The following is a 27,947-nucleotide window of genomic DNA, read 5'->3' on the forward strand; positions in this document are numbered from 1 at the left end:
TTACAAGAAATTGTGTAATTTGCGCCGGGGTCGCCGGGCTAACATCAGCTGTCCCTCAATGGGGATTGAGTCACTATCATTACGAGAAAAGTAGAGTATATTGTGTCATATATCAAACGATCGTTGTCGCGGGTACCATAGAGAAATTTCGTTTTCAAAGTTTACATCGTGAGGTGGAATATTCGCCGGGACACTGTGGACCTACACAAAAAACTTCAACAACAACATCATGAGCACCAAGTAATGTTTACTACTTCGGAAGTGCCCAACTTGCTGATATTCCTCCAACGCGTCGGGGTAAAAAAGTGAGTCATATGGAACTATCGTATTTTTGTGTAATATCAGCTGCTCGGAACTCAGGGAGCCGAAAACATGGCATTTCAATTTTGAACTTTATTCTGGTCGGTCACAGAAAATTTTAGATCCTTTCGTGAATGAGTGGTGCAAGTGTTTTAGTAGATTGCAGTGCATAGTCTCTCATCTCTCAACTGTAAGCTCTCCATATATTTTGAAACGTTCTATGTACGAAAAAGTGTTTAATCAGTGCAATGCCGGAAACGTGTATGCTAAATGAACTAACGTTATTCTTCACGATGCCTATTTTGTTTGTGTGAATAATGTGCTATTATTACTCTTCCCGTAGTGCCGTACGCTGCTTCAAGCCTGGAGTATTTTACTTGCTGTAATGCACTTGATGAATCTTTTGACACGTCTCTATTCAATGTGTCCTTTCAGGGTCCATAGAATAAGGGAAGATATGCTTCCAGATATTCGTAGAGTGTGTAAAATATATTTATTTGTTCGCCTTCCGCTAGCCTCTTCTGCATTGTGGAACAATTCTTGTTATGTTCTTCTTTCTACTTATCTTTTTACTCGTACTTTGTATTCTAGAAATTTGTTTTTTGTAAACTTACAAGGCACGATTACTAATTCACTGAAGAGAGACGACTTTATGATGAATTTCGATAGGAAATAAAAGCTTTCTACACATCATTTAATTTTCAAGATATCGAAGGTTGAAATTTCCGATTTTCACATTAGTCATTTATATTTTGTTGTTTTTAGCGAAGTAAAAGGAAGATGCGTGGGCACAACATCACCGCCCAATCGATTCGCTACGCACTTATACAGCAAGGAGCAGGCAAGTCCCTTCTTAAGGCTTGATGACAAATCAAGCGAATCGAGTGCAGTCAATCAACCATTTGTTACGCCGATTTCGTATTTTAGCATGCCGATCTTGGAAACTGCACATGTAGAGTTGCATACTAATAACTCCACCAAAAGCGCATTACCGGCTGCATTAGGCGGTAATATTACATTGCGTGCTGGCAACAAAGTTGATTCTTCAGATTCTTTGCCTTCAGTTCAGTGACCCACTCAGGAGGTACTAACGTCAACACTTGCTTCGACCGCTCCTAACTGTTATGTCGTCATGCCCTTCAAAGAACTCTTCGTATCCAAATTAGCGTCCAATACATTGACTGAGGACGTTCTGAGGTATGTGGAACATAAGCTGGTTACTTGCTGTCTCCGTAAGAGGCCTGAGAACTAAGCTGTTAGATCTGCGGATATCGGCCGCGTCCCCAATGCACTATTACATTTGTCTTACTTTCGTCGGAGGCTTGATGCTTTGGAGGACGCTATCTTAAGCACGGATGGGCGGATCCTGGTCGGGGTGACTTCAATGCTAGGGCACTTGAATGGGGCATGCCTCACACAGATTCCAGAGGGAAACGAATTCTGGAAATGGCGGCGCGAACAGGACTGGTAGTTCTAAACATCGGATCTACCCCAACGTTCCGGCGCCCGGGCTGCGAAGGAAGCATTCCAGACGTAACCTTCGCGTCGGAATCGCTGGTGCCGCTGGTGGACGGGTGGCGAGTTCTGGAAGACTTCTCCACAAGTGACTACCAATACATTGCAAACGAAGTGGTGGACACAAACTCTCGGTGTGCGCCACCCCAGCGATCTACATGTACATGGAACGTCGCGAAGGTGTTCAACCGGGAAGTTTGTCGAAACTCTGGGAACGGGTGGAGCCACGCTGGAGGGTACTCCTGGGGGCGGTGGCGCCGCAGCTGACACTGTCGTAAATTCAGTTATGAACCTAATAACGACGGTCTGCGGAGCCTCCATGCCCAGGAAGACATCGAGGCGCGGCAAACCTTACATGTATTAATGGACAGTGGAAATCGCAGAGCTCCGGAAGGAGTGTCACAGGCTCCGCTGCTTAACACAACGTCTAGGCGACCGGGAGGAGGCATGTACCATAATGATGGAGTACAAATCAGCCAAAAGGAGACTCCGCAGCGCAATAAACAAGAGCAAAGCTCGCTGCTGGCAAGATCTGGTCGACAAGGTGAATGGGGATCCGTGGGGACTCGGTTACAAACTGGTAACCCGAAGAATCGGGGCTCTGCGGAGACCCTGTTCACTTAAGGCCGAGCAGATGGACCGCATTGTGGGGATACTCTTCCCTGCCCACCCCGTATGGGATGGTGACGTCGGCGCGGAGAGCGCAGAGGACTGTCCAAATTTCTCTATAAAAGAGTGGGAACAGGCAGTGCTCTCTATGAAAAGCAAGAAGGCGCCAGGACCCGATGGTATTCCAGCAGAGGTATACAAACTGGTATTCCAATACCGGCCAGACCTATTGCTTGGCGCATTCAACGGTTGTCTAAAGGAGGGCATTTTCCCTGCTCGTTGGAAAGTTGCGAGGCTTGCGCTGATCCCTAAAGGGAAAGGCGACCCCGAATTCTGTCTTCATACCGCCCACTATGTATGCTTGACACTGCTGGGAAAGTGCTCGAAAAGCTCATCAGAAGTAGACTCGCTGAAGCGAAGATTTACCACCCCGGTTTGGTTTTAGGGCAGGGAGATCGACAATTGATGCTGTCATACAAGTCGTGGACGCCGTTCGACGAGCAGAGGCACATAGCCGCCGACTCGACGGGTGGTGCTCCTCGTAACGCTTGACGTCAGAAACGCCTTCAATTCCTTAAGATGGAAAGACATTATGGCAAACATTGGGGGTCCTACGTCTAGTAGGCGACGTCTTCTGATGAGCTCAAAGCAGTGTGTCCTGCTCTACGGCGCAGAGGTATGGGCTGGCGCTCTTAAAAAGGAGGTACTCGTATGTCGTAAACGCCTCGCGCCAGTACAGAGACGGGGAGCTTTACGGGTGGTGTCTGCGTACCGCACTGTCTCTGAACCAGCCGTGATGGTGATCGCGCGAGTTACCCCGTTGCCCTTCTCGGCTCATCGGCAACTTAGGTGCGTGGTTGAATCGGAAGCATGGTGAGACTGACTATTTCCTTACCCAATTTTTAAGTGGGCATGGAGGTTTTCAGTCTTACCTGCACAAGATTGGAAAGGCGCGTTCTCCGGATTGTGTGTTTTGCAATGGAGTTGTGGACGACGCCCACCACACTTTTTTTTCTTGTGGAAGGTGGGATGGGGTTCGTCAGCAGCTCTATTTAAACACAGGGATCTCTCTCCAGACAACATTGTCGAAGAGATGCTGAGGTGGAACCGTGTTGCCGATTACATTCGGGCCCTTCTCGTTGCTAAGAAGATAGAACTCGACCGGTGGAGGAGCCGGATGGCAGGGGGTTCCTTGAACTGACAGTTCCCTTCCTCCTCTCCCCTTCCGTTGGTGAAAGGAATTCCCTGATTTGAAGGCTCCGCAAAGCGGGAGAGTTCGGGGACTAGCCCGAAGTAATGTGACAAACGGTTCCAGGCTAGCTCTCTGACGATGGGAAGGTGTTTAGTTGGTAGTCCGACGACGTACCGAATCGGGAGTCCAACACTGTGCGCAAATGCATTCACCTACCCTACCCAAAAAAAAAAAAAACTGAAACATGGTTTGATAGTATTTTTAACTCTTCATTGCGATCGCGATGCGCAGTGTTCGGTTAAACTTATATGTGGAGGTGTTTTAGTTGCCGTGAAATAGCATGTTTGTTTTATCTCTATTACCTTGTTAAATATTCGTTTCTGTGCGCCAATCAGTGCTCGCATTTCGCCTTTGAATTGTATCCCGTTTATAATTTCCTGTGTTTATTTTTGGTGTTCTTGTCCAGCTCCTCTAGTTGAAGAATTTTCTCTTAACTAAATATCCGAGCCAGCCATTCATCACTGTGTGGTGACTTGATTTTACCTCAATTGAATGGTAACCTTCGCCGAACCGCCTGTTCTTCCCAAACATGTCAACCCATCGTTTCTGGCTCTGTTGGAATTAACGAATTCCTGCTCCGCCTTACAATTTAACGTGCATACCAATCATAATAACCGCCTTCTCGATCTAATTTTTTCCAACATTTCTCATTTTCATTCCTTAGTATCTCGCAGTAATTGCGAAACACCGGCTAAAATATCATCGCGCAGGCAGTGCAGTTGATCTGGGCAACTTAAAAAGTCTTAAAGTCATCTACAAAAATCTTAACCATAAACGTGTAGCGTCCGCGGCTTAGTAACAAGAGCCATGGACCGGGAACGAAATTAGCGGGACCCAGACCGGCTGACCGATTGACAGCAGAACAGCTGGACCCGAGTTTTCAATTTTTAAGCGAGTCTCGCAGAGTGAAGTTGAATTACAGAATCGAGATGAGTCGTAAGAATCAAAAATCATTCTTAGTTCGTTGGGTTATATTTCAGTTTCGTTGTTTATTGTTTACGATTCGTCAACACCAGATGTGATCCAACAGAGACCCATTGAAGGGGATTGCGTTTGACTATTTTTATCTTTTTTCTCGTAATGGAAAGCGCTCCGTGCACGGAATTTGGCGGAAAGTAAAAGTGCAGATTCGCGTAGTTTTCCACACTTGAGAGTGTGCAGCGGGAACAGTTGCGTCTTCGCTTGCTTATACCTGAATGTATTTGCTGTGCTGTTCCGTGCTCACAACAATTTATTTAAAAATAATCCAAGCGTGCGTATTTACTTTTCGCAGCCGGAAATAGTGTAAACTAGATACTTGCGCATTGATCTAAAAGGAAATCGCGAGGAACAGTTTAGTCCCTCTAACCCCATGCGACTGTGTTGCTAGCTAGATTGCCCAGAATCCGCCAAGACCGGGATTATACACTTTGTCCTAACAATCAATGAAAATTTGTTTTTTGAAAATGTTTCGTCCTGAATTCAGCTTTTGAAGGAATTTCATAAAGAAGCGCCAAACAAAAAAAAAATTATTGAAATATCTTCTGAGAGTGTAACTACAACGATTCAGATTGTAATATCGAACTTGGAGAGGTAACAAATTTAAGTGTTTTCATGTGATATTTATTGTGGTCCAAAAGAAACCACCAGGAAATTTTGAGTGCCTTAGAAGTCCTTGGTCGCGCAGGAAGTAGGACGTCCAAAGAGTGTTTCTTTTGTAGAATTTTCGTACGTCCGGCATGCAACATGGAAGAATTCGTGTCGCTGAGCCGGAGAAAGAGTATTTTCTTTGAGATTAATAGTTTTGTTGCTTGCTCAGTATCATTTTGGGAAGAAAAGAAATGTGCTGCGACCGTGCAGGAGAAGAAGTAATTTATTGGAGATGTACGTATAGACTTTTCTGAGTGCTTTTCTTCATCACGGAAATCTTTCCTGTTTTCGAGGACATTTCTAGTCCAAGCAGTGTCCCATGAGCCGGCAAAGTTTAAAATCCAATATGCATTCCGAAAATTGTACAAAATTGATACGGTCGTGAAATATACCCACTAAAACCACCCCCGACTCCCTCCCTGCCCCGCGGAACCACCATAAGGTATTACATCACGGGGCGGAGTCAGCTCATTCTAGCTTAGTCACCTTTCTTCTATACGCGGCGCAGGTGACCGCCTTTTTCTCCTCTCCTCTGGAGAGATGCAATAATGGAGTTGACCGCATCTCTTGATATGCTAGCATTTTCGGCACCAGATTTTCTGGTAGCAGCACCTCTCCTAGAGTCTCCTCTAGATTCCTCCTTTCTTCCACAAATCTCGGACAGTGGAAGAAGACATGCTCTGGGTCCTTTGGGACTCCATCGCAATTTGGACAATCGGGTGAGGTTTCCAATTTAAACCTGTGAAGGTATTGGATATATTCTCCATGCCCCGTAAGAAACTGGGTGAAATTATAATTAATCTCACCATGTCGTCTTTCCAACCACTCCTTGATGGCAGGAATGAGCCACCGACCCTTTCCCTCTCCTTCTCAGTCTTCTTCGTCCGTGATAAGGAAGAGGCTAGTTTCGCATTGTATATATTGGTCATCACATCTGTCAAGATGTCAATCGGCATCATTCCAGAGATGACGAATGCTGCATCATCTGAGACAGTCCTGAAAGCAGAGCATACCCTCAGGGCTGTCCTCCTGTAGATTGCATTCAGTTTGCTAGTGTTAGCTGACATCCGCAACGCCTCCCTCTAAACGGGTTGCATAGAGCATGATCGAGGTCACCACCCTGGCTATAAGCAACCTAGAGGTATGCCGTGGCCCTCCCACATTCGGCATCATCCTCGCTAGGGCCATACTAGCAATGGATGATTTATCACAAACATACTGTACGTGTTGCTTAAAGCTGAGCTTCCTGTCTATTATCACCCCCAAGTATTTGATGGTCGGCTTGGATGTGATGATATGATTCCCGATTCTAACACAGGCGTAATTTCTCTTCCGGCGCTTCGTAATGAGGACCGCTTCTGTTTTTTCCTCCGCAAGCGTCAGGCCAGAGCTCTCTAACCAGTATTTAACAGCACTGATTGCCCCGCTTGAGTATAACTCAGCATCTTCGAGATGCTTTGCGACAACAACCAATGCTATGTCGTCAGCGTAACCCACCACTGTGGCTTCCTCCGGAAGGGGAAGATTAATTACATCGTTGTACATGATGTTCCACAGTAGTGGGCCCAATACGGAGCCCAGCGGGACACCCGCGGAAACAACGTACTCCTGGGGTCCGTCATCAGTGTCATACCAGAGCCTCCTTTCAGTTAAATAAGTGTCGACGATAGCAACGAGATAGGCGAGAATACCAACCTTCGCTAGGGATTTCCGATTTGATTCCAATTGGCCGAATTGAATGCATTTTTCACATCCAGGGTTACTACCACGCAATATTTGCTGGTACTACCCTTTCCGTGAATTGCATCTTCGGCCAAGCCACTAACCAATTTGATGGCATCAATGGTTGATCTGGCTTCACGGAACCCATACTGCCGATCTGAAAGGCCGCCTTGGCTCTCAACAACCGGGAGTAATCTATTATAGATTACTCGCTCTAACATTTTCCCCACAGTGTCCAAAAGTTCCATGCCGCTGGAAATATCCCCTCAAACATGCACGCTTCGAACAACTCAGCGAACATGTCCGGTCTGGATTTCACGGCAAGCTTAAGGGCCTTATTCGGTACTCTGTCCAGTCCCGGCGCTTTATTGTTTCTTATTCTTGTGCAGATCACATTCAAAGGTGGCTGGAATGTGTCGGTGCTCTCCTCTTGCTGGGGGAATAACCCTTGGGTGATTTTCAGCAAGAGGGTAGGACACATTATCTGCGGAGATGAACGGCCTCTGAATCGTCCCATCACGATTCTGTAGGCACTCTCCCACGGGTTTACGTCCGCTTCTGAGCAGAGCTCCTTAAAGCATTTTCTCTTGCTTCGCTGGATGGCGAGCTTGAGGGTTATGCGGGCTGCCTTATAGGCGCGCTCTTTTTGCCCCTGATCGACTCTACATATCCGTCTGTCTGTCTGTCACATCCGATTTATTCGGAAATGGCTAGACCGATTGTCATGAAAATTGGTGAGAGTATGTAATCTGGTGTTTTGCATGCAGTAAGTGGCGCCATTTTGTGTTAAGTTTAGAGGGGGCTCCTCATACATGTGAATGGAGGATGCACATTTTTTTTCACAGAATGTAGCCATGTGGGGTATCAATTAGTACTTTCCGAAACTGGTTCAATATTTGATATTGAGTGAAACATAGGGGAGTGAGAGCTCAAAATATGACCCCAAAAATTGTAACAGGTCTCGTTCTCAGAACCTATCCAACCGAAAAATCTGAAAAAAATCACAGTGGTGCATCTCTACGAAATCTAGGCCTCAAAATATATCCGTGCCGATATCTGCACAAATAAAGTTAATAATGGTATATTTCCACATTTTAGAAATTTACCCGGCACCCCGTTTATGTTTATCCTAGAAGTACAAAATTTGGCATGCGTGTAACGAAGAGCATAATGCATAATGGTCAAGTTTGAAGAAAATCCAACTATTATTAACAAAGTTATACGGGGTAAAACTTTACCATTTTTCGTGAATTTCGTGCACTGTACAACCTGCATGACGTCATCATCACATATCAATTCGTCAATACCACAACGAAATGAGTTTTTATGAATGGGGTCCCAAAGAATTACTTTGTTTTAGTTTTTTAGTCATTTGTATATGTATATCAATTACTCCAACCAGACATATATATATATTATATGCGTGCGAACTTTCCGGGTAGTGCCTAATTCAGATAGATATAAGAAGTAAATCGGAAATATGGGTACGATCAATTTATATACGTGAATATATGTGTACAGTGTTCGGAAATAGGCAGTTTGTTTGTTTAGGGTGAGCGTAATATCTATGGCTGTATGTACGTATGTCTCGTAGTTTGGAAAAATATGAAGGAATAGGTTGGATTTGTAGCTATCTACGGATAGAAAAATGTGCGTTAAAGTTTCTTACATAAGATGAACACAAAACCTTTATACCCGAAGCGCGAGCTTCCGGTATTCCGACTTGTTTTTTTATTTAAATTCGTAACAAAAATAAATAGTATCTTTGGGAGATGAGAAAACTGAGGTGTAAAATAAATTTATGGGACATCAAACAGAGCTCTGGGCAAGGTTACCGAATGTCATTTTATCAAATTTCATTTTGATTTTCTTTTTTAAGGTTTTCTGTAAAACAATATTTTGATGAAAATCGATTCACTGTCTGTCTGTCACATGTACTTTTCTCCAAAACGGCTAAACAGATCCGAACGAAATTTGGTCGATAGATGGGAACTATGTAATCCCACGCATGCAGCGAGTGACATAAATTTAGGTGAAGTTTAAAGGGGAGCTCCCCATTCATGCAAAGGGGGGATTTAAAAAAATTTGTCACCGGATATATTCGTGTAGGGTATCAAATAAAAGGTCTCGATTAGTATTTTCCGAAACTGACATTAATTTTTGGCGTGAATTACAAAGTGCGCGAGTAAGGAGTCAAAATGTACACACAAATGTAAGACAGGACTCTTTTTCGGAAACTACCCAACCCAAAAATTCAAAGAAAATCATGGTGATGCGCTTAGATGAAATCTAGGCCTCAAAATATGCCCCATTCCGATATCTGCTCAAATAAACTTACTTATAGTATACTGCCGCCTTTTAGAAATTGGCTGAAGTTCAAGTTCATCCTAGGAGTACTAAATTTTGCACCGGCATAGGACAGTCTCGTGCATACATATGCCAAGTTTCATAAAAATCCAACTATTTTTAAGTATGTGCACACGGAGCTGTCATGCACTCATCGCTCCTCACATACGCAAACACAAAACCTTTTATACCTGAAACGTCGAGCTTCCGGTTTCCCGAATTGTCTATTTATTTCTATTTATTTTCATTGTATTTTTATTTGATTATTGAATTTATTTCCTCCAATATTATTTTTACCTATACTTATCCATTTATTCCTTCATTCTTCATTTTCGTTTATATTATTTTGGTTAGTTACTTAGTTTTCCTTTTTTTATTATTTAAAAAGATTAATATGAACTTCAGATAAACTTCTTTAATTTGAGGACGTCCTTCTTCCCCCTCCCTCATTAACCTCGCAAAATTCTTCTTACGAAGGGACATCATCCAATATAATGGCTTGAGGATGAGGCGGGAACCTCAGAGGCTGCACCTGACTATACATCTGAGGCAGGCAAAACATTGATCGAGGATGTGATGATACCTATCGATTATTAAAGACTTTCGAGCGGCATGAGTTTAAGCCCCTCAAGTTTTATGCCAGATCTCCCTGCTATTCGACTGCTCCACCGGTGGCCAACATAAAATTCAATGATTATGTTTCAGTTTCCCCCATTTTTGCATGTGAGCTTTTTTGAAATTTCTTCTCTTCAATTTTTACATCTACCCCGCTTTCACATTCTCCCGATAATTTCGATATAGCCTCAGAAACATATGGAACAGAACAGTGAAGGATGAAACAGACACATTTCAGCAAATCGTTATCGCGCGGCGTGTGGTGGCGTGTTCCTGTAGGGAACATGTAGGCTGAAAAATGAGAGGATCGTTAAGTTGTGGGAAAAAAATGTCGGGCCAAGAAAGCAAATATAATAACACTCTAAAGCTCGCAGTAAAGCGTTGTGTTGTGCGAAGCGGATGTTCTGTGCATTATGATATGTAATTATGGCAGAAGCTTTTGCTGTTTGCCAAAGCAAGTAAACCTGGAGGTGAGCCATCCTTTTACTGTCCTGTACACCTTTTAGGTACTAAGGGGAAAAGCGTTGAAGCGATTGTTGGTTGATCTGCGTTTTTGTCATTGATTTGAAACCTTTCAAATTGGACTCACTCTATGGAAACTATAAAATGGATTACGGGTTTGGCTGAAAACGTGCAGGAATTAAGAAGTCCCTAGCGACGGTTGATAATTCCAGCTAACCGAAAGTAAAGTCGCTCTGGTTCAACATTGATGATGCCCGCGAGGGCAGTCTGGGGAGAGTCTGTACTGCATTCACTATTATGGAACATAATTTATGATGATATATGCATTTAACCTTGAATAAGCTATAGTAGTGGATAACGCCACAAATATAATTTGTTGTGATTATAAAACATCTTGACCATATCGAGTTTGACTCATATGAAGATAGAAATTTGCGCAACAAAAACTGGAAAGAGTACTCATCACCATTATTTGCTGCAATAGAAATTGTATTTTCATTACCATTACCATCATCAATTTTAAGCCGACCAAGGTGTGGATGCGTGATTGGCACACCGTTAAATTTTGAACAGTTCCTGCAGTATATTGGTTGTAAAACATTTAGTGGCAATATAGGCTAGGCGATTACAGTGCCAGGTACAGGAGGTGTGTGATATACTTGTTTGAGGCCCGAGGGGAGAAGTGGGGAAGAAGGACTCCCTTTGGGTGCGAAATTGTTTAAGGGATATAAAACGAAATAGCTAAGGTCAAGAGATAAAGCCCGTATAGTTTTCACCCCGGACACGGATTTTTTCCCTGCGGCCCTGATAGCTAATCTTAATAGGAGGAAAGCTATGTGTTATTCGAAATACAATGCTTTAAATGCAGCTGGCAGAAGTTCATAGAATACGATGTTAACCTTTCTGAGACAAAATTTTCTTAGCCGTTGTGTTCGAGTAACTATTTTCCTGGTTTCTAAGTCTCCATGGAGATCAACGTTGCGGAAGTGCCAGAAAGCACCGGATGCACATCTCAGAATTTTAGACTGAGACCGATGGAGCAGATGGTTGGATGGTCTGGCAGACCCTCATTGCCCATACGGGCTTAAGCACCGATTTGTAGAGCAACAACTTACAGTTTATAGAGAGTGACTTTTTGTGAAGAATGTTTGAATTTAAGTTTGAATTGTTTCGAGGTGAGTTTTCTATCGAAGTGTATCCCCTCCGGTTTGGGGATAGCAATGTTTTTGATCTTCACTTGAGGGAAATTTCCTTTTCTTAAAGGGAAATTTATTTGCACAAACTTTGACCCAATGACTTTCATCCACCACATTTGAAGCTAGTTTTCTACTTCCCTTCGTGTTTTAGCCGCGATCGTTATGGGGTTGCACCGATAGTGGAAAAATTGCGAGAGATGCTCTTCGATGGTATGGTCATGTAATTTATGTTAACGAGAATGCACTTGCCAAGATTGGTCTGAACATCGAAGTCGATGGTAAACGACCAAAAGGCAGGCCGAAACAACGGTGGCTTGATGCACCGGATGGCGATTTAAAAGCACCCAGATCAGGCATAAATGGCGAAAGCGATCACGACGAGCCGACCCCGCTTGTGAACGGGACAAAAAAAGGAGATATCCTGGTGTGTATTGGTGAGGATCATTGCGTTTATGTAGTTCTTCTGCCTTGATTATCCTGTGCAAAAGGTAGCGGAGATTGTATATTGGGTGAACTTATTTTTTTCCAATTTGAAAACCTCTGGATTTAATTCAACTTTGAATAAGGGTTGCGGTATTCTGTTTTGGTTTATTTTCACACTGACTAATTTTACCGCATGTCCTATTTCAGTAAGTTCTTTTATTTCATTGGGATCAACTTCAGGTTCAGTCACCTTGATCACAACGCATAGGCCTTTGCTGCTCTTAAGCTGGTATGTGTAATATTGTCGTTTTTCCGTTGCGAAATCCTTGGTTACCTTTTTAAAACTGTCCTCAAAATAGATTTCTAATTTCGCCTCGTTGATCTTTCCTTTTTTGATGGGTGCAATGTGGAAGTTGTTTTCCCCAAGAGTTGCTAGTAATTTGACAACCAAACTTTTGCTGCTATTTTCACGAAAGTAAACCGGAGGGGGTTTAACTTTAGTGATTGCTTTTGGTTCTTTATCAAGTTCTGGTGCCAGGAAACTTTTTTATCATTGTTGATTTTCGACGATTGTGGACTGCGACTCCTTTTAATAATGGTGATGTAGCGACCGATCTCATTTTGATTCGCAGTAGCCTTCGCTGACGAAGAAGTAGATGCTTGATATGCTTCATTATTGCCATCAAACTCAATAATGAAGCACCAGAAGCATCGTTTTGAAACTATGTGATCAAATAACTTAAATTATTTTAAGATTTTATACGGAAAATGCGAAAACGCGTACTTTTGTACAATATATAAACAAACTTACTTATTTTGTACTTACTCTCGATAATCAGCTATTCTACTCCTTTTATACAGGCTTTAACGATAAAGACCGATGTAATTTCTCAAACTTTGGGTCATCTTGATAAGGAGCAGCTCTTCAACAGAACAAAAAATTGTTCAAAAATAAAATGGAGGCGCCAACCAGGACAATAAAGGACTTGGATAGGGAAAGTCTTCAACATATATTCTCTCATCTGGACCTCTTGGATAAATTAAAGCTAGCATTAGTTCACAACAACATCACTGACTTGATCAAAGATACCCTTTGCAATGAAACGTTCGATGTTTTTGATGTTCAAACCACTTTTTCGGTGCCAGAAGCAGAATTCATTCTAGCTAACTATGGACAATTTGTAACAAAATATCGATGCGTATCCACTTGTGAAGATGAAATTGATTTTTTGAGGCTAATACCAAAATATTGCCTAAACTTGGAGGAAATTGTACTCTCAGGACGTGAAATAAAACCAAATGATGTTCATAGCCAATTATTGACCGTGTCCAAACATGTCAAAGCTTTAACCCTTAGGAAGTGCATACTTGGAAACGCTTCTTGCTCTCTCCTGTCGGGTCTTAGTAACTTAGAAGTTCTTAATTTAGAAGATAGCAAACTCACTGGGAAAGATTTCAGTAAATTACGCAACCTCGTTGATTTGAATTTGAAGAATTGCCGAAATTTTAAGTCGAGAAATTTCATCGAAATATGCAAATCGAATAAACTAAAGAAACTGAATATTGCAGGCTTGAAGCAATTAACACATGCTTCCATTCAAACTCTAGTAGATACGCAATCAGACATAGAAACATTGATTGTGGGCAACAAATATTGGTTCAAAGATTGGAACCGTATGTTCCAGCTAAAAAGTTTGCGGGAAGTATCCATGATTGGTTGCTTTGAACTAAATGTGAAAGCTAATCTCGAAGTGCTTGTGGACGAACAGAAGGAAACGCTTGAGTGCCTGGAAATAAATTTTGAAAATAAATATCCGGAAAGAGGAGATCATTTCTTGGAAATGGAAGTTCTAAGCCGGATATGCGAATTTAGTAACTTAAAAGTGCTCAGTCTGAGAAACTCGGCGTTATTGGAAGACAAACATTTAGTGAGGATTGCGAAGGTGTGCAAACTTTTGGAAATGCTGGATATTCACGGAACAGATTTTCGAGATACGGGAATTATTAAGTCCGTGAAACATTTAGAACGCCTACGTTATTTGGATATTTCACATTGCACAGTGAAAAGTACTCTGTACAGTCATTTGGTAGCAGTTCGCAGGGAACAAGGAATCGATCGGCAACTTTTGGTCTATATTAATTCCAGAATGGAATTGAAAAATTTATTGGTTGTAAGTTGTCATCCAAATTAATAAATTTAATACTTCATGAGGTTCTCTTTCTTTCAGTCCGACGAGTATAAATTATGTCAGCACTTTGTGAAATTGCTTTTGGATCCAATGAGGTTTGTGTTTGTGATATCAATCGTTCTCTTCGAATTCGAATTTATTCAAGGTTTGAGTGAGAAGCGTATTTATGAATCATTTACATATCTCCTAACTTTGATATTTGAAGTATTTATTTTTAAGAGAAATTTGTTTCTTAGTCCTCATCGGTTCTTTGTATATGACCGTATGCAATTTTCCAATTTAATTTTATAAAACACAATTGATGGAATGTGCTGGATTTCGTACCTTTGAGTGTGGTAACTGCCTATTAGAGTGTGGTTGGAGACATGCAGACGAAGGACGTTTAATTACTGCTTTTCTTGATAAATTGATAGCTGCTGAAAATGTGTCTCATCGATAGAACAACCTGAAAAGCATGAATATGTGCTATTTGTACACAACTTTTGTAGTTTAGCGTTGCATATTCATAACAAAACTACAATCTTATCTATTAACTCAAATATAAGTAATAATTGTTCATTGAAAATTGGTACGCGCTTGGCGGTTAATCTCAACGGAGTGGGCAGAGTCCTTTTTCCTGTCCGACCTCTGTGTCTACGGAGATGTGCTTATTTCTCGGGGTGTGAAGCGTCACCTAACCCCAAGAGTCTTCGGAAAGAAAATCCAGGTCGTGGTTGCACGGCGGCAGAACCTGATTGGCGGGCGTCAAAACAGATGGGGCGTTCATTCTTTCTCCCAGTGAGGTCTACCCGTCCGAAGAAAAGTTTAAGCTGAGGAGCAGCCCCTCAGAGGAATTGCCTCAGGGCACTGCGTAACCCTACCAGTAATTATGAGACAATATTTGTATCCGCATGAGTCTCTTAAAGCGCCTACACTTTTGAGGTGAGGAACCTTTTTGTTGATCTAGGGAGTATACCTACTTCCTTCTTAACTTGCTTAGTGATCGTACATTTCTGGGTTGCGATGCATTCTCTAGTCCAAAAATTAACATCCTTGATACTGAATGAATGAACGAACTACTTCCTACGAAACCCGGTCGGCATATATGTCTTAGGTCCCTTTTCGGAGATCTGGCAGCAGATAGATAGAAGGTAAGTCGACGATAAGGAGCTCTTGGAAAGTGAACGATGGGGAACTCTTGAAACGTTCGAATAGTTCGAGGAGAAACTTAACGCTGCCAGTTTTAATTCACCTTCTGCTGGGCCCGGGGTGCATCCTGTTGAGGGAATACCACAAGTTGTTGCCTTGGTCGCTGGTCTGAAACACTTTGATGGCTTCTGAAGGCCACAAAACATCCCGCGACTCCTTGGTTTTAGGTCCCAGGTACTTCCAACAACCATTTCGTGTGACACTGCTAATTAGATAATCCACAATCCGTTATCGTTTGTATTTTGATGTAAGCTATGGGAGCCAAAGTATCGCCTGAATAGGGGCTCCTTCCCTACTTGGCTGTTAAAATCCCCTAGTATGATTTTGATATCATATCTGGGACAGGCTTTGGCTTTGAGGGTTCGTTCTATAGTTTCGTAGAGGGTATCCTTCTTCGACTCTGCAGTCTCCTCTGTATGGGCGTGAACAATGAGGCTTATATATCTAAATTTGGCTCGCAAGCGCAGAGTGCATAGCCATTCCCTTATGTTTTTAAAGCCAATAACAACAGGTTTCATTTTTTGGCTGACTATTAAACCTACGTGTGTCCGGATAGCTGAGTGGTTAGAGCACAAGGCTGTCGTACGGAAGGTCACGGTTCAAATCTCGCTGGCGGCAGTGGGATTTGTATCGTGATTTGACGTCGGATACCAGTCGACTCAGCTGTGAATGAGTACCTGAGTCAAATCAGGGTAATATTCTCGGGCGAGCGTAATGCTGACCACATTGCCTCCTACAGTGTTCTGTGGTGTACCGTTACGGTCTTGAATGAAGTGCTCTAACACACTTCAAGGCCCTGATCCAATATGGGTTATTGCGCCAACGATTATTATTATTATTAAGAAACCTACTCCGAGCACATGGTTTACTGGATGGCCACTATAATATATGGTGTAGCGGCTCTTCTCCAGCAAACCGGTCCCTGTCCAACGCATCTGCTGTAGCTCTGTTACATCAGCCCTATATTGGGACAGGGTATCGGCTAGCTGCTCAGCAGCTTCATCTTTGTACAGGGAGCGCACGTTCCATGAGAAAATGCGCAAAGCGTTATTCCTTTGTCGTTGCCGGGTTCGTCGTTGTATAATCCGTCCAGTCCGAGGCTCCTGTTGTGGCTTCGTAACAAGTTGTTTTCCGACCAGTTGGTACAATTTGTCCCATTTTTAGGCGCGGGAGACTCGCCTTCATCCTTCTCCGCTTTTCGTTAAGAAAGAGTTCCCAGCGGTCACCACGTGGAGGTGGAGATAGTGTTTGGTAGTAGAGCTGTTGGTGTTGGTTCAGCAGGCGTTTCCCAGGTTTTATGCTCCATCGAGGGTACCAATCCACGTTTCGCCCTGGGACCTATACTACCCTTTGACCACCTGAATATGACCATCCTTTTATAACACCAATATTTAACTTTAAATCCCAAAATAGACATCATTAGGCGAGGCTAAATTTTTTCTAGAAGTAATTAAAAAGGTGGAATTATAAAAGTGTTGAGTGCGAATATTTTTTTTGTCGGTCATTGTATTTACCATCGTTTTTCTTATAGACTTTATTTTCCTATTTTTAAAGTATATTTTTATTATATTCGCCAGATAGGATTTTATATTTTTTATATTCTGCAGTGTTACTTCGTAAGAAGAGAGAAAATAAGGACAAACATTTTTACAATTTAATAAAAAAATAGACCGAGTTTATGTGAATTTCCGCTACTGCACTGTACGTAAATATCTTCGATCCTATCAACCTCAAACAATTTAGGATAGAAATGTAAACTAAGAGATATATGGTCTTCCAAAAGTGACAAGAATGGATGAGTAACTCGTAACTGTAGTTTTTCAAAACGGTTCCACCATTTCTTCAAATTACTTCAAAATCATTAATTTATGTTTTTTTTTTCAGGTTGAATAATGGAATCAGCATCTTAGAACGTCTACGACAATTAAATACAAATAATTCAGAAACACACCAATCTAAGGAAATTCCCCGGCCAAGTTCGCCTGACGCATCTGAAATTTTACAACAGAAAGTCACACTGCTCAGTTTGGATGAAAATTCACTTTACCATATAATGAAATATCTGGGGGTTCCTAAAAAGCTAGAACTGGTTCTTATCAACGAGCACTTTTGCAATGTAGTTAAACATTTTCTGCATAAGGATTTGGTTGATGTTATTGAGATCATATTGAATTTCACAGCAAAAGAGACACGTAAAATTTTATCACGATGTGGTTCCATGGTGAAACGTTTACGTATAGAAATGCCAAATAGCCAACCGGAGGATGCCGAATATTATGATTTAATAGCGGAATTTTGCACAAATTTAGAGGAACTCAACTGTTCAGATATGTTTGACGTATGCAAACTGGTATCCATTATCAGAGCGTCATCTAGCACCTTGAAATTTCTAAATCTCTATCACTGTGAGATTGATGAATCAGTCGAAATTGAAATATCGAAAGCATCGAATTTAAAAACTTTATGGGTGAAGGAGACGGGGATTGTTGGATCTCACGTGAGGCAATTAAAAAATTTGGTTGATCTTGATCTGGGTTGGTGCCTAGAGTTAGAACCTCAACATTTCATTGCCATTTGTAAAAACAATCGACTAGAGAAATTAGGAATTAGCAAATGTACTGCGTTGAATAACGAAGCATTTTCTGTGTTATCAGAAACACAATGCAATTTACAGAAGATTATACTCGACGGAATCTACGTGGCTTCAAATGTTGTAAATATAGCAAATCTTCCAAATCTAGTAGATGTTAGGTTGATCGGCAGTAGTCCTCAGGAACTAATTGAATGCCTAAATGCCCTTATTGAACATAGAGTTGATGAAATACAATGTCTTCAAATTCAATGTTTGGAGGATCCGAAAGTATCAATGCTTCCAAAATTACGAAGTAGTATTTTGGAGTTTCGAAATCTAAAACTCCTTCGGCTTCCGTTTGGTACATTTATAAATGATGCATGTTTAAAACAGATTGCTCTGTCATGTCCATTGTTGGAAATTCTTGATCTGTACAATATATTTGATCTAACGAAGGAGGCGATTATATATGCCGTTAAGCATTTAAAACATTTGCAGCATCTCAATATAAAAGAATGCCAAATAGATGATATTTTGGCTCTGTATCAGGAGGTTTTGAAAATCAAAGTGCAGCAAATGGATGCTGAGTGTTTAGTTTTGTACGTGGTTTCCGAATGTGAAAGCCTTACAGAGGTAAGAGTAATTTAATTCAAAAGCTTCTAAAAATTATTTTTTTTTTGCATTAAATATTTTCAAAAAACTGCTTACAATTCGTTATTAACATGAACTTGTGATCTAAAATATTTTTCATGAAAATACTTGTATTTTCCCTTTTCAGACAAAAGAATATGCAGTTATGAAAAAATACGTTACTCTATCCACGAAAGACCTAAGGTAAGATTAATGACTGCTAAAATTGTCTTAAGTTATTTATGGGAACCTTTAGAAAACATCCCTATGGATCTATAATATACAGAACATTGGTCTTTTAACCGCTGACCTTCAGCCCGGCTTTCTTTTATAACCTCTCCGAATTCATAGCTTTTGATCAACTGAACGAAGTGATTCCCATGCGGTCGCCAGGGCACTCGAGTATCTTTGGTAGTGAAGGTGGTAGGAATGTACTGCGAAGGCTATACAATGGAAGCGCTAGAGCCAGAAAGTGGATTAGGGGACCTTTAATTTCATATGCAAATATTGGGTTCCTCTAAAGTGAAAGTCTTCTTCTCTGCATTTAAGTCCCGGAAACTATCTGAGAGAAACGGGAGGTGGGCATAATTACACGATTGCAATCGTGCAATCGTAATCACCGTAATCATAAGCATGCAGTTATCATGAAATGGTAGGCATGTATACGCCTACAAATTGCAAACAAACTTTTATGGTGCGCATAGTCCAAAATTGGAGATGGTTTCGTTTGCTTTCAATTTGGAGATATGAATGTATCGACAAACTTGTTGCGTACTTGTTGCAAGTCGAAATGGTGAACTGAGATATATATATGCGCATTGTGAGCGGCAATTCCCAATTCCGAAACATACGTATACAGATATGCATATTACGTAAGTGGCAATTGTTTGTATGCACGTACTTTGTGAGATCCAGATGGAAAGATTTGTCTGATTCAGCGACATACATCTACCTGTTTGTTGTCTGAGGCACACAAACACACCAACATTTGGTTAGTTCAGCCACATATATTTATCTGTTTGATATCTAACACAGGGGCAGATATTTGTCCCCTTCAATCCGAAATTGCCCCTATGACTACATTTTGTATAATTACTTGCAATCACGTTGTATTACAATAATAATTCTAAGTTACAAGAATATTTTGCACACAACAACTCCTCCAAAACATCAAAACTTGATCAGTAATTATCCATCCATTATCGCATTACAAAAGTGATGATATTATTTCTCTGAAAAGTAGTCTTTTGCAATGTAATGTCAAATTACAAAGCATTACCGCTCTTCGGAACACAAGTGCGGCGGGAGTTGTCGAGTACCGAGCTGTTGCCAACGCCGAGTATCGCTTGAGAATCTATTTTTTGTTATGCTTGCTTGTTCTCTTGACTGCTTTGGGCTGGCTTTGCGCTGGTTTTGTTCTGGATATCGGCTAGAAAAACTCTTCCGGGTGCAAGAGTATACGTGGATGCAGATTCTTTGCTTTAAGTGAAATTAATACGTAATGTTATGCGAGATAGTTAGGCGTACATAGTCACATCAAGCAATCGTGACTACAATCGTATTCACGAGAGCCCGATTACGATTACAATCATGATAATGATTTTACGGCAACAGAATGTTGACTTTTTCAAAGTTGAACGAGAATTCCGCCGATATAAGCTGGCTATTCTGGCTCTAAGTGAGATGAGATGATGGGACTCCGGGGAGTACTCCTTTCCCTCTTACGGCAATGTGATTTTCTACTCTTCAAAGCTTAATTAGCAGACGCGAATTCAGTTTTGGGCTGCTACTGACGGCCACCGTAAAGCGTGCTCTCTTCAATTAGTTTTATATGTTCTTTGATAGGATCTTGTCTTTGGGTTTCCTGTCCAAGTTGAGACGGTTAATAATTTCGTATAACGCATCAACAGAAATTTCCGATCTAGAGCAGAAGAACGGTTCCTACAAGTAATTGCACGCAGTTTAGGAGAGGCATTCTGAATGTGATATTGTGATGATGATGGGCGATTTGAATGCGAAGATGGGCTCTGACAACACTTTGCTCGGATATGTGATGAAGGGGCATCGTTTTGGTAGACTCCCGCAGTTTGCACCGTCTCGTTTTTGGTGTCATGAAGACAATGTTCGAGCGCAGACCCAGTTACAACGTAGCAGCTTTTCGACTGAGCGATAATGAAAAACATATCGCAATCAGTACTAGAGATCTAGAAAGGGACCATCATTTGATGGTCGCTTATCTTCCCTTGCATATCAATACTGCGTCTGCTAGCAGGAGAACAGAGCGTCGGCGCCGCAAATTCAATACGATCTATCCGTTGTGCAATACTGATGAAAACTTTCTTGCTGCGCAAATAACACAAACTGTAAATTATTTGTGAGATGATATTGATGAATACTAGGAGATGGATCGACAAGTGTAACAAGCGGAAAGCTCTATCATGGACTGCAAATGCGGGTCTGCACGATGCTGTAAAAAAGCAATACAGCGTAGTGTGCGCTGCGACAAAAACAATTTGACATTTACATTGTTGAAGAAAACAGAGGCGGCTGCAAATAAAAACGATTTCGCTATCGTATGTCAAATTATGAAAGCGTTTGCGAAAGCCTAGAGTGGAGGCGCATTTGCTTGGTTCTTACTGTCGCGAAGATATTAGCTAAAATAATTCTACATCGCATGAAGAAATATCTCGAAAGTTTGATCGACAGAGAGCAAGTTGATCCCTACTCTATATCCTCCTCTATCGATTGCAATAACACCCTTGAAAATATTGCGAAGCAGAGGGCCGAAATCAGGTATCCGCTCCATTTGCTTTTCATCAATTTTGAAGGGAGTAGAGGCTAGACTCCAGAGGGGTTCATGGCAGCTATAATAAAGTGTTGGACAATTTATCTGCGACAACAAAATAAACCACAACTATTTTAGATCATTTGTATAACCAATATCAGCGTTGCCTGTTCTGATACGCAGAGGCCAAAAAATGCAGCGTAGTGTTATTCCATAGCAGTTGTCCCAATACGGAACCAGAGAAGCCTCTCTACAAGCAGACTTCTTAGCTCTAGTTTTCAACAAGGATTCAAGGATCACTCTGTTTAGCCGGAGTGGCCTTAATTCAATCGCAGTTGTCTGAATTGAAAATACTGTTGACATCTAGCGTCAAATCCCTGTAGCACTTTTCAACCGCTATCGCATATCGGGCGATATCTAGGGCTATCGTATCGGCCCTAACCTGTTGCTTACCACCTTCTTCAAGAAAAAGACAGATAACAGCAAACTCAAGAGCTTTCTTTTGAATTCCACTTAATCAAGTATCCTCGTTATCACCCGTTGTTTATCCTTGCGAATCTCGTAAATAACTTGGTGGTTTTTGCTCACATAACATTACGATTCTGTTGGCAGTGTCCTAGAGGTTTTTATGGTCCTCAAGCCACAGCCTTCTATAACATTTTTGCTGTTTTGCCCTAAACATTCTGCTCAAACAGCTGTCCCATATTTTCCATCATCGTCCCTTTTTAGCTGTAACGATCCCTGAAAGGTGCATTAAATCCTTGGCTGGAATTGAAAATTGAGAAAACAGCGCAGATTATTACAACTAGCATGAAAGAAGCTTTCGAAGAGAGCTACTCACCCAATATATCAAAGAAAAGCAAAACATCATCATGGTGGAACTCGGATTTGGCAAAACAGAAGAGAACCACAATGGTGCTCCTGAACCGAGCCCTAAGGCCTAATTGAGCCACTGGCTGAAATCGGTACAAACAGGTTTCGAAAGCTCTAAGGGAGAGTATAAGGTCGGGTGAACGATCATCATGGAGACACTTTTGTGAAGAGGCTAACTCTCTTGAGGCAACTTCAAAGTTGAAGCGGATTCGTGTCAAACAACTTAACCAGCATTTTGGTTATCTACGTTTACAGAGCGGGAGGTATACAAAAAGCGATGAAGAAACGGCAAACCATTTGCTTTAAGTGTACTTTGCAGGCACCATCCAAAATCTTAGCTTAGGTCGACAGGTGTATACAATCCTCAATCGAGAGTGAACTCTGGCATGTAAAGTAGTATCACTGGAGCGAGTAAATTAAGAATTTAACTTGTCCTATAGATGCAGGTCTGTTAGCCCCGGGGCATTATTCTTGCTCTAGTAATAGAAAGTATAGATGCCATAGGTCTACATATTGTGAATATATACTGTGCATACCTGGCACACGCTTGTATTGCAATTAACTGGCGTGATGTGCCTACACGGACGGAACAACTTTTCGACCGATCAGTCTACTAAAACGACTACAAAGTCATTTGAAATAATAAAAACTTGCTATTTTCTATTCGCTAGTATAGTATTGGTGTTGCAAATACTAAAATTTCGGGAACCATTTGTTCCCTTTATCAGTGCTAACAAGTCTAGAAAGACTAGTAGATCGACCACTTGATTGTACCAAAAAAGCAAAGCCACGGAGAAAGCACTCCATGAGCTCACGGCAAAAATTTAGAAGGCGATATTTGAAAAAGAATATCCCTTAGGCATCGAAGATGCCTTCAATTATGTCTCATTCGTGGCAATTTGTGGCATAGCACAGGATCCTTTACATGCTGGAGTAGAGAAAGATCCACATATTGGTTGGAAAGAAGTTTATTGAGGTAGAATATTTTAACGGCTAGATGCAGGGGCGGTTCTGTCTTATCGCTTCTGGTAATGGACATCTTACTATGACTCCTGGAGGACACAAAGGTTTTTGCACAAACATTTGCGAACTATCCGCGTCCGGATAGCTGAGTGGATAGATCACAAGGCTATCATACGGAAGTTCGTGGTTCAAATCTCACTGGTGACAGTGGGATTTGTATCGTGATTTGACGTCGGATAATAGTCGACTCAGCCGCGAATGAGTACCTGAGTCAAATCAGGGTAATAACCTCGGGCGAGCGCAATGCCTCCTACAGTGTACTGTAGTGTACCGTCACGGTCTTGAATGAAGTGCTCTAACACACTTCAAGGCCCTGATCCAATATGGATTGTTGCGCCAGCGATTATTATTGTTATTATTGAAGATTGAACTTTGCTAACGGCAGGAAGTTATTAGCCCAGATTCAAATGCCCAAGTATTACTGGAGCAATGATCCCACTCGAAGCTATCCTAAATATACTCCCAAATGGTAAAACAGGAAAGCAGGTAATGATGCATAACATATAGGCTCAATATAATTGACGCATGGAAAGACAACCGTCAGATAGCTCTGTTATCTGCCAATCACATGATTCATCTTTGAAAAGGCATACAAGCACTCCGTCGTAATTACCAAGAGAGAAGAATTCCTTTTCGGATTACAGACTTAATAATCTTCAAGATGCATCGGACGCAAGGGTGTTCTCGGCAAATTTGATTATCGACCTGGCCCGCCCTCTTGGAAAAGTGACGACTATTTTCCAGTCGGCGATATGCATATGTAATATCATTGGCAGCAGAAGAATGTTTGTAATAAAAATGGCGGGGTCGCCCCATTCGAATTTGTTTCGACAGTGCGGCCGCGCTATCAACACGAAATAACAACAACATATCCAGGCAGCCGGTGTGGAGTTGCCACCAGTTGCTGTTGAAACTTCTCTGACTGGACGAAGCATTCTTCATATGGCTGCCAGGGCCCTCAAACATCACTAATAATGAGAAAGCTGACAGAGTGGCTCGCCAGGCGCTGGATGCACGTTGATGGAGCTTGAGCCAGCTTTTTACATTTAGTCATCCAGTGTTAAGGGTGAAATTGTAAGGATACACGCAGCCGAATGAATGAAGAAATTTGAACTCCTACCGGCAGGAGGAAATCTTTGTGAAAGAAGCCGATGCTTTTGCTGTTCCTTGAGAAGTGGCACATGAAAAGCCTGGTAGCGACTTTAACGGGACACTGCTCCTTAAACTACCAATGGGTAAAATTGGGGTGGTGGTCTCAGCTGGATGCAGCGAATTTGAGGAGTAGGAGACGGCTCTGCACTTCATATGCATTGCCTGGCTTCGGTAAGGCTTTCTTCAACGAAGGATCTGTGCATTCTCTGCCTATCCTACGAACGCTTCAGGCGGGAGGCCATTAAATAGGTCAGCTTCGGGGATAATAAGAATACAATAAAGTCTTTTGTCCTGAGTGGTAGCAGCTGCGGTTCCAACACTAAACTAAACTAACTAGCTATGACCTCTTGGGAAAGCCGTGAGAAATGTCAACTCCTCTCCTATAGAAAACCAAGCTTGTTTTTTTATGAATTCTAGGTGCGTGTCTCCTCTATTTAGTCGTAACTAGAAATGAAAAATATAACACCGTTTGAACAATGATATGTTTCTAATGAGCACTGCATTCGAAATGGCCTGGATGGTGCACTTGCATCAGTTTACAGGAGTTCATATCTAAATTAAATAAAGAAAAACTAGTATCTATTTTCGAGTATTTGAGTCCCATCACCTAAGTACTAAGCTTGAGATCTTAGCTTCATTTGAATATTATTATTTTTTTCTAGTGATTTGGAAAAGGAAGGATACTTCAAAAAGAAGAAAGGAAAATATCAGAAGGAAGTAAAATCGACATTTTTCAACACTGATTTCAATAACAACCAAGACTATGTCAACATTTTGGACCTACCCACCAATTGTTTACTTAATATTGCTACCTACTTGGGAACGGTAGATAAGTTGAACTTCATCTCAGCTCACAGGCGATTCTTGGATTCGACCCGGAGTTTGATTGAGTGCATGGTATTCAATGTCAACGAGATAAGTCAGTCGCTTACTTTACGGGAAGCGCAGGACTTGTTTAAAAGGTGTGGAAAATCTATAAAACGGATACAGTTTACCGCTTTGAACTCAAACTACGTGGAGTACTTGAGACTTATTCAACCCTACCGTGAACACTTCACAGAAATACACTTAAGCAATATTTCTGAACAAACTAATGTGGAAGAACATAAGAAACTGTTTGATTCTCCATTACAGAGGCTTAAAAAAATTGTCTTCGATAATGTTGAAGGGATAGATGCATTCTTAACTGTTATTCAAAATAAAGATGATTTGCAAATTTTAGATACTTCATGTTACAACGGGGACGGAATGCTCATTAATCAGTTTAAAAATCTTACAGAATTATCTTTACTCAATTTTGCATTAACGGAATTGTCTAGTCATAATCTCATACAAATTTGTCGAAATTGTAAACTGAAAATTCTAGACGTCCATGCGTTTGAGTGTTTAACACGTGAGGCATTTAATGTATTAATTGAAACGCAAAGTGATACCCTCGAACGACTTTCCATATCCTGCGAGTATGATGACGATGTTTGTAGTGATGTAGTGAAATTGCCTAACTTGAAACACATTTTTATACAATTTTACACAAATATTTCGCTCCTAGAAAAAGTTTTAGATAAACTTGTTAAATATCATCGCAATGATTTGATATCTTTGGAGGTAGCAAATGAGATGTATTTCCTACCAGCATCCATCGATATGTTAAATGAAACTGTTCACGAACGAAGTAAAAAATTCAGTAATTTGCAGAAACTTGCAATAAATGTCTCTTCGTCATTGCAATATAAATAATAAAACTCAAACTGTGATATTAAAGAGAAAATGTATATTTTTAGGAATATTTATTTATTTATACTGAAATAAAAGTTAAAAGTACTAACAATTGAAACCCCGTTATATGTATTACGACTTCCTTAAGACTATGATTTAACTGGTAAATATCATTGAAAATCTGGGGTAACTACTGCCGGAAAAACGTGCTTTAAAGATTTTGTCCGTAAAAAAACGAATGTATTTCTAAACTTTGTTATATCTGATATATAATTTTTTTTCACTTCCAGGCACAGAAGGCTCTAAAGAAGAGCATAAGATCAGCTAAACGATCATCATGGAGACGCTTTTGCGAAGAGACTAACTCTCTTGAGGCAACCTCAAAGCTGAAGCGGATTCTGGTCAAAGAACGTACCCAGAAACTGGGTTATTTACGTTTACAGAACGGGAGGTACACAGAAAGCGAGTAAAATGGGCATTTAACTCGTTCCATTGATACAAGTCTGCAGGTCCGGATAGATTCATCCCTGCGCTAGTAATAGAGGGAATGGTTGCCCTGGGTCTACACATTCGGAATATATATCGCGCATACCTAGGACACGCTTATATTCCAAATGGCGTGATGTGAAGGTGTTATTCATTCCCAGACCAGGAAAACCCACCTACACAGACGCAAAAAGCTTTCGACCGATCTATCTAACGTCCTTTCTACTAAAATGACTAGAAAGATTAGTAGATGGGTTCATAAGGGATACACACATTCCTAATTGGCCACATCACCATAGGCAAATTCACGGAAACAGCACTTGATAAACTTACGGCAAAAATTGAAAAGGCAATGTTCGAAAAAGAATACGTCTTAGGCGCATTCATGGACATCGAAGGTGCCTTCAATTATGCCTCATTCGCGGCAGTTTGTGATGCGGCAAGACAGCATGGAATCGAACCGCTGCTAATCAGTTGGATCCTTCACATGCTAGAGTGGAGGAAAATCCACATATCGGTCGGCCAGAAGTCTATTGAAGCAGGACGTGTTAGGGGCTGCCCACAGGGAGGGGTAATGGATACCCTGCTATAGTTCCTGGAGGACAAAAAAGTCTTCGTGCAAGCATTTGCGGACGACCTAGCCGTAATAATTACCGCCAAGTTTGCGGCCACAGTATATAACCGCTTGAATGCAACTCTGCATGAAATCCACAGCTGGTGCCTCCGCAATGGACTCACGGTGAACGCTAGGAAGGCTGCACTAGTTATGTTCACTAGTAACGTCAGGTGGGGCAGCTATACGCTACCCACTTTAACAGGGGCGGAAATCCAGCTGGCACAAACCGTCAAGTACTCAGGAGTAGATTTCGACTCCAAGTTAACGTGGAAGCATCATATCCAGGAACAATATCAGAAATCCTGCAGACTGCTCTGGTGCTGTAGGAATGCGATAGGTAAGACCTGGGGACTTTCACCTAAACGGATATACTGGATGTATACATCCATAATAAAAATTTTGATGTATGCATGCATCGTCTGGTGGCCAAGACTCAACTTTGCTAGCAGCAGGAAGCTGCTAACGCAGATTCAGAGACTTGGTTGCCTAAGTATTACTGGAGCACTGCGTACTACACCGACTGCGGCACTTGAAGCTATCCTAAATTTACCCCCCATTCACTTGGAGGTGAAACGGAAAGCAGCCGCAACGAAGCATATAGGCTCGATACTATTGGGGCATGGAAAGGCGGCCAATCACACGGTCATG

The 27,947-nt window shown here is 41.5% G+C and overlaps 1 protein-coding gene across 2 annotated transcripts; it reads left to right on the plus strand.

Annotated features, from left to right (window-relative positions):
• On the plus strand, window positions 1–26,309 carry LOC119648950. Of its 2 annotated transcripts, none has more exons than XM_038050867.1 (6): window positions 1–305; window positions 12,931–14,240; window positions 14,298–14,353; window positions 17,331–18,651; window positions 18,797–18,852; window positions 25,144–26,309. In XM_038050867.1, the coding sequence occupies exons 2-6, from the start codon at window positions 13,026–13,028 to the stop codon at window positions 26,216–26,218; spliced, it is 3,723 nt and encodes a 1,240-aa protein (XP_037906795.1). In that variant the 5' UTR covers window positions 1–305; window positions 12,931–13,025; the 3' UTR covers window positions 26,219–26,309. The 2 variants fall into 2 exon arrangements, with proteins under 2 accessions (XP_037906795.1, XP_037906796.1); XM_038050868.1 differs by lacking the exon at window positions 1–305 and adding an exon at window positions 366–490.
• The last annotated feature ends 1,638 nt before the right edge of the window (window positions 26,310–27,947 follow it).

Source organism: Hermetia illucens, chromosome 2 (assembly GCF_905115235.1).
Source record: "Hermetia illucens chromosome 2, iHerIll2.2.curated.20191125, whole genome shotgun sequence".
Classification (NCBI taxonomy): domain Eukaryota; kingdom Metazoa; phylum Arthropoda; class Insecta; order Diptera; family Stratiomyidae; genus Hermetia; species Hermetia illucens.

What these genes read in the sequence shown, in the direction of transcription:
- LOC119648950 (XM_038050867.1), top strand. Translation starts at nt 13,026, where the DNA reads ATGGAGGCGCCAACCAGGACAATAAAGGACTTGGATAGGGAAAGTCTT. An exon ending in AATTGAAAAATTTATTGGTT is followed by an intron (nt 14,241 to 14,297) that starts GTAAGTTGTCAT and finishes TCTTTCTTTCAG; the next exon opens with TCCGACGAGTATAAATTATG. An exon ending in TTGCTTTTGGATCCAATGAG is followed by an intron (nt 14,354 to 17,330) that starts GTTTGTGTTTGT and finishes TTTTTTTTTCAG; the next exon opens with GTTGAATAATGGAATCAGCA.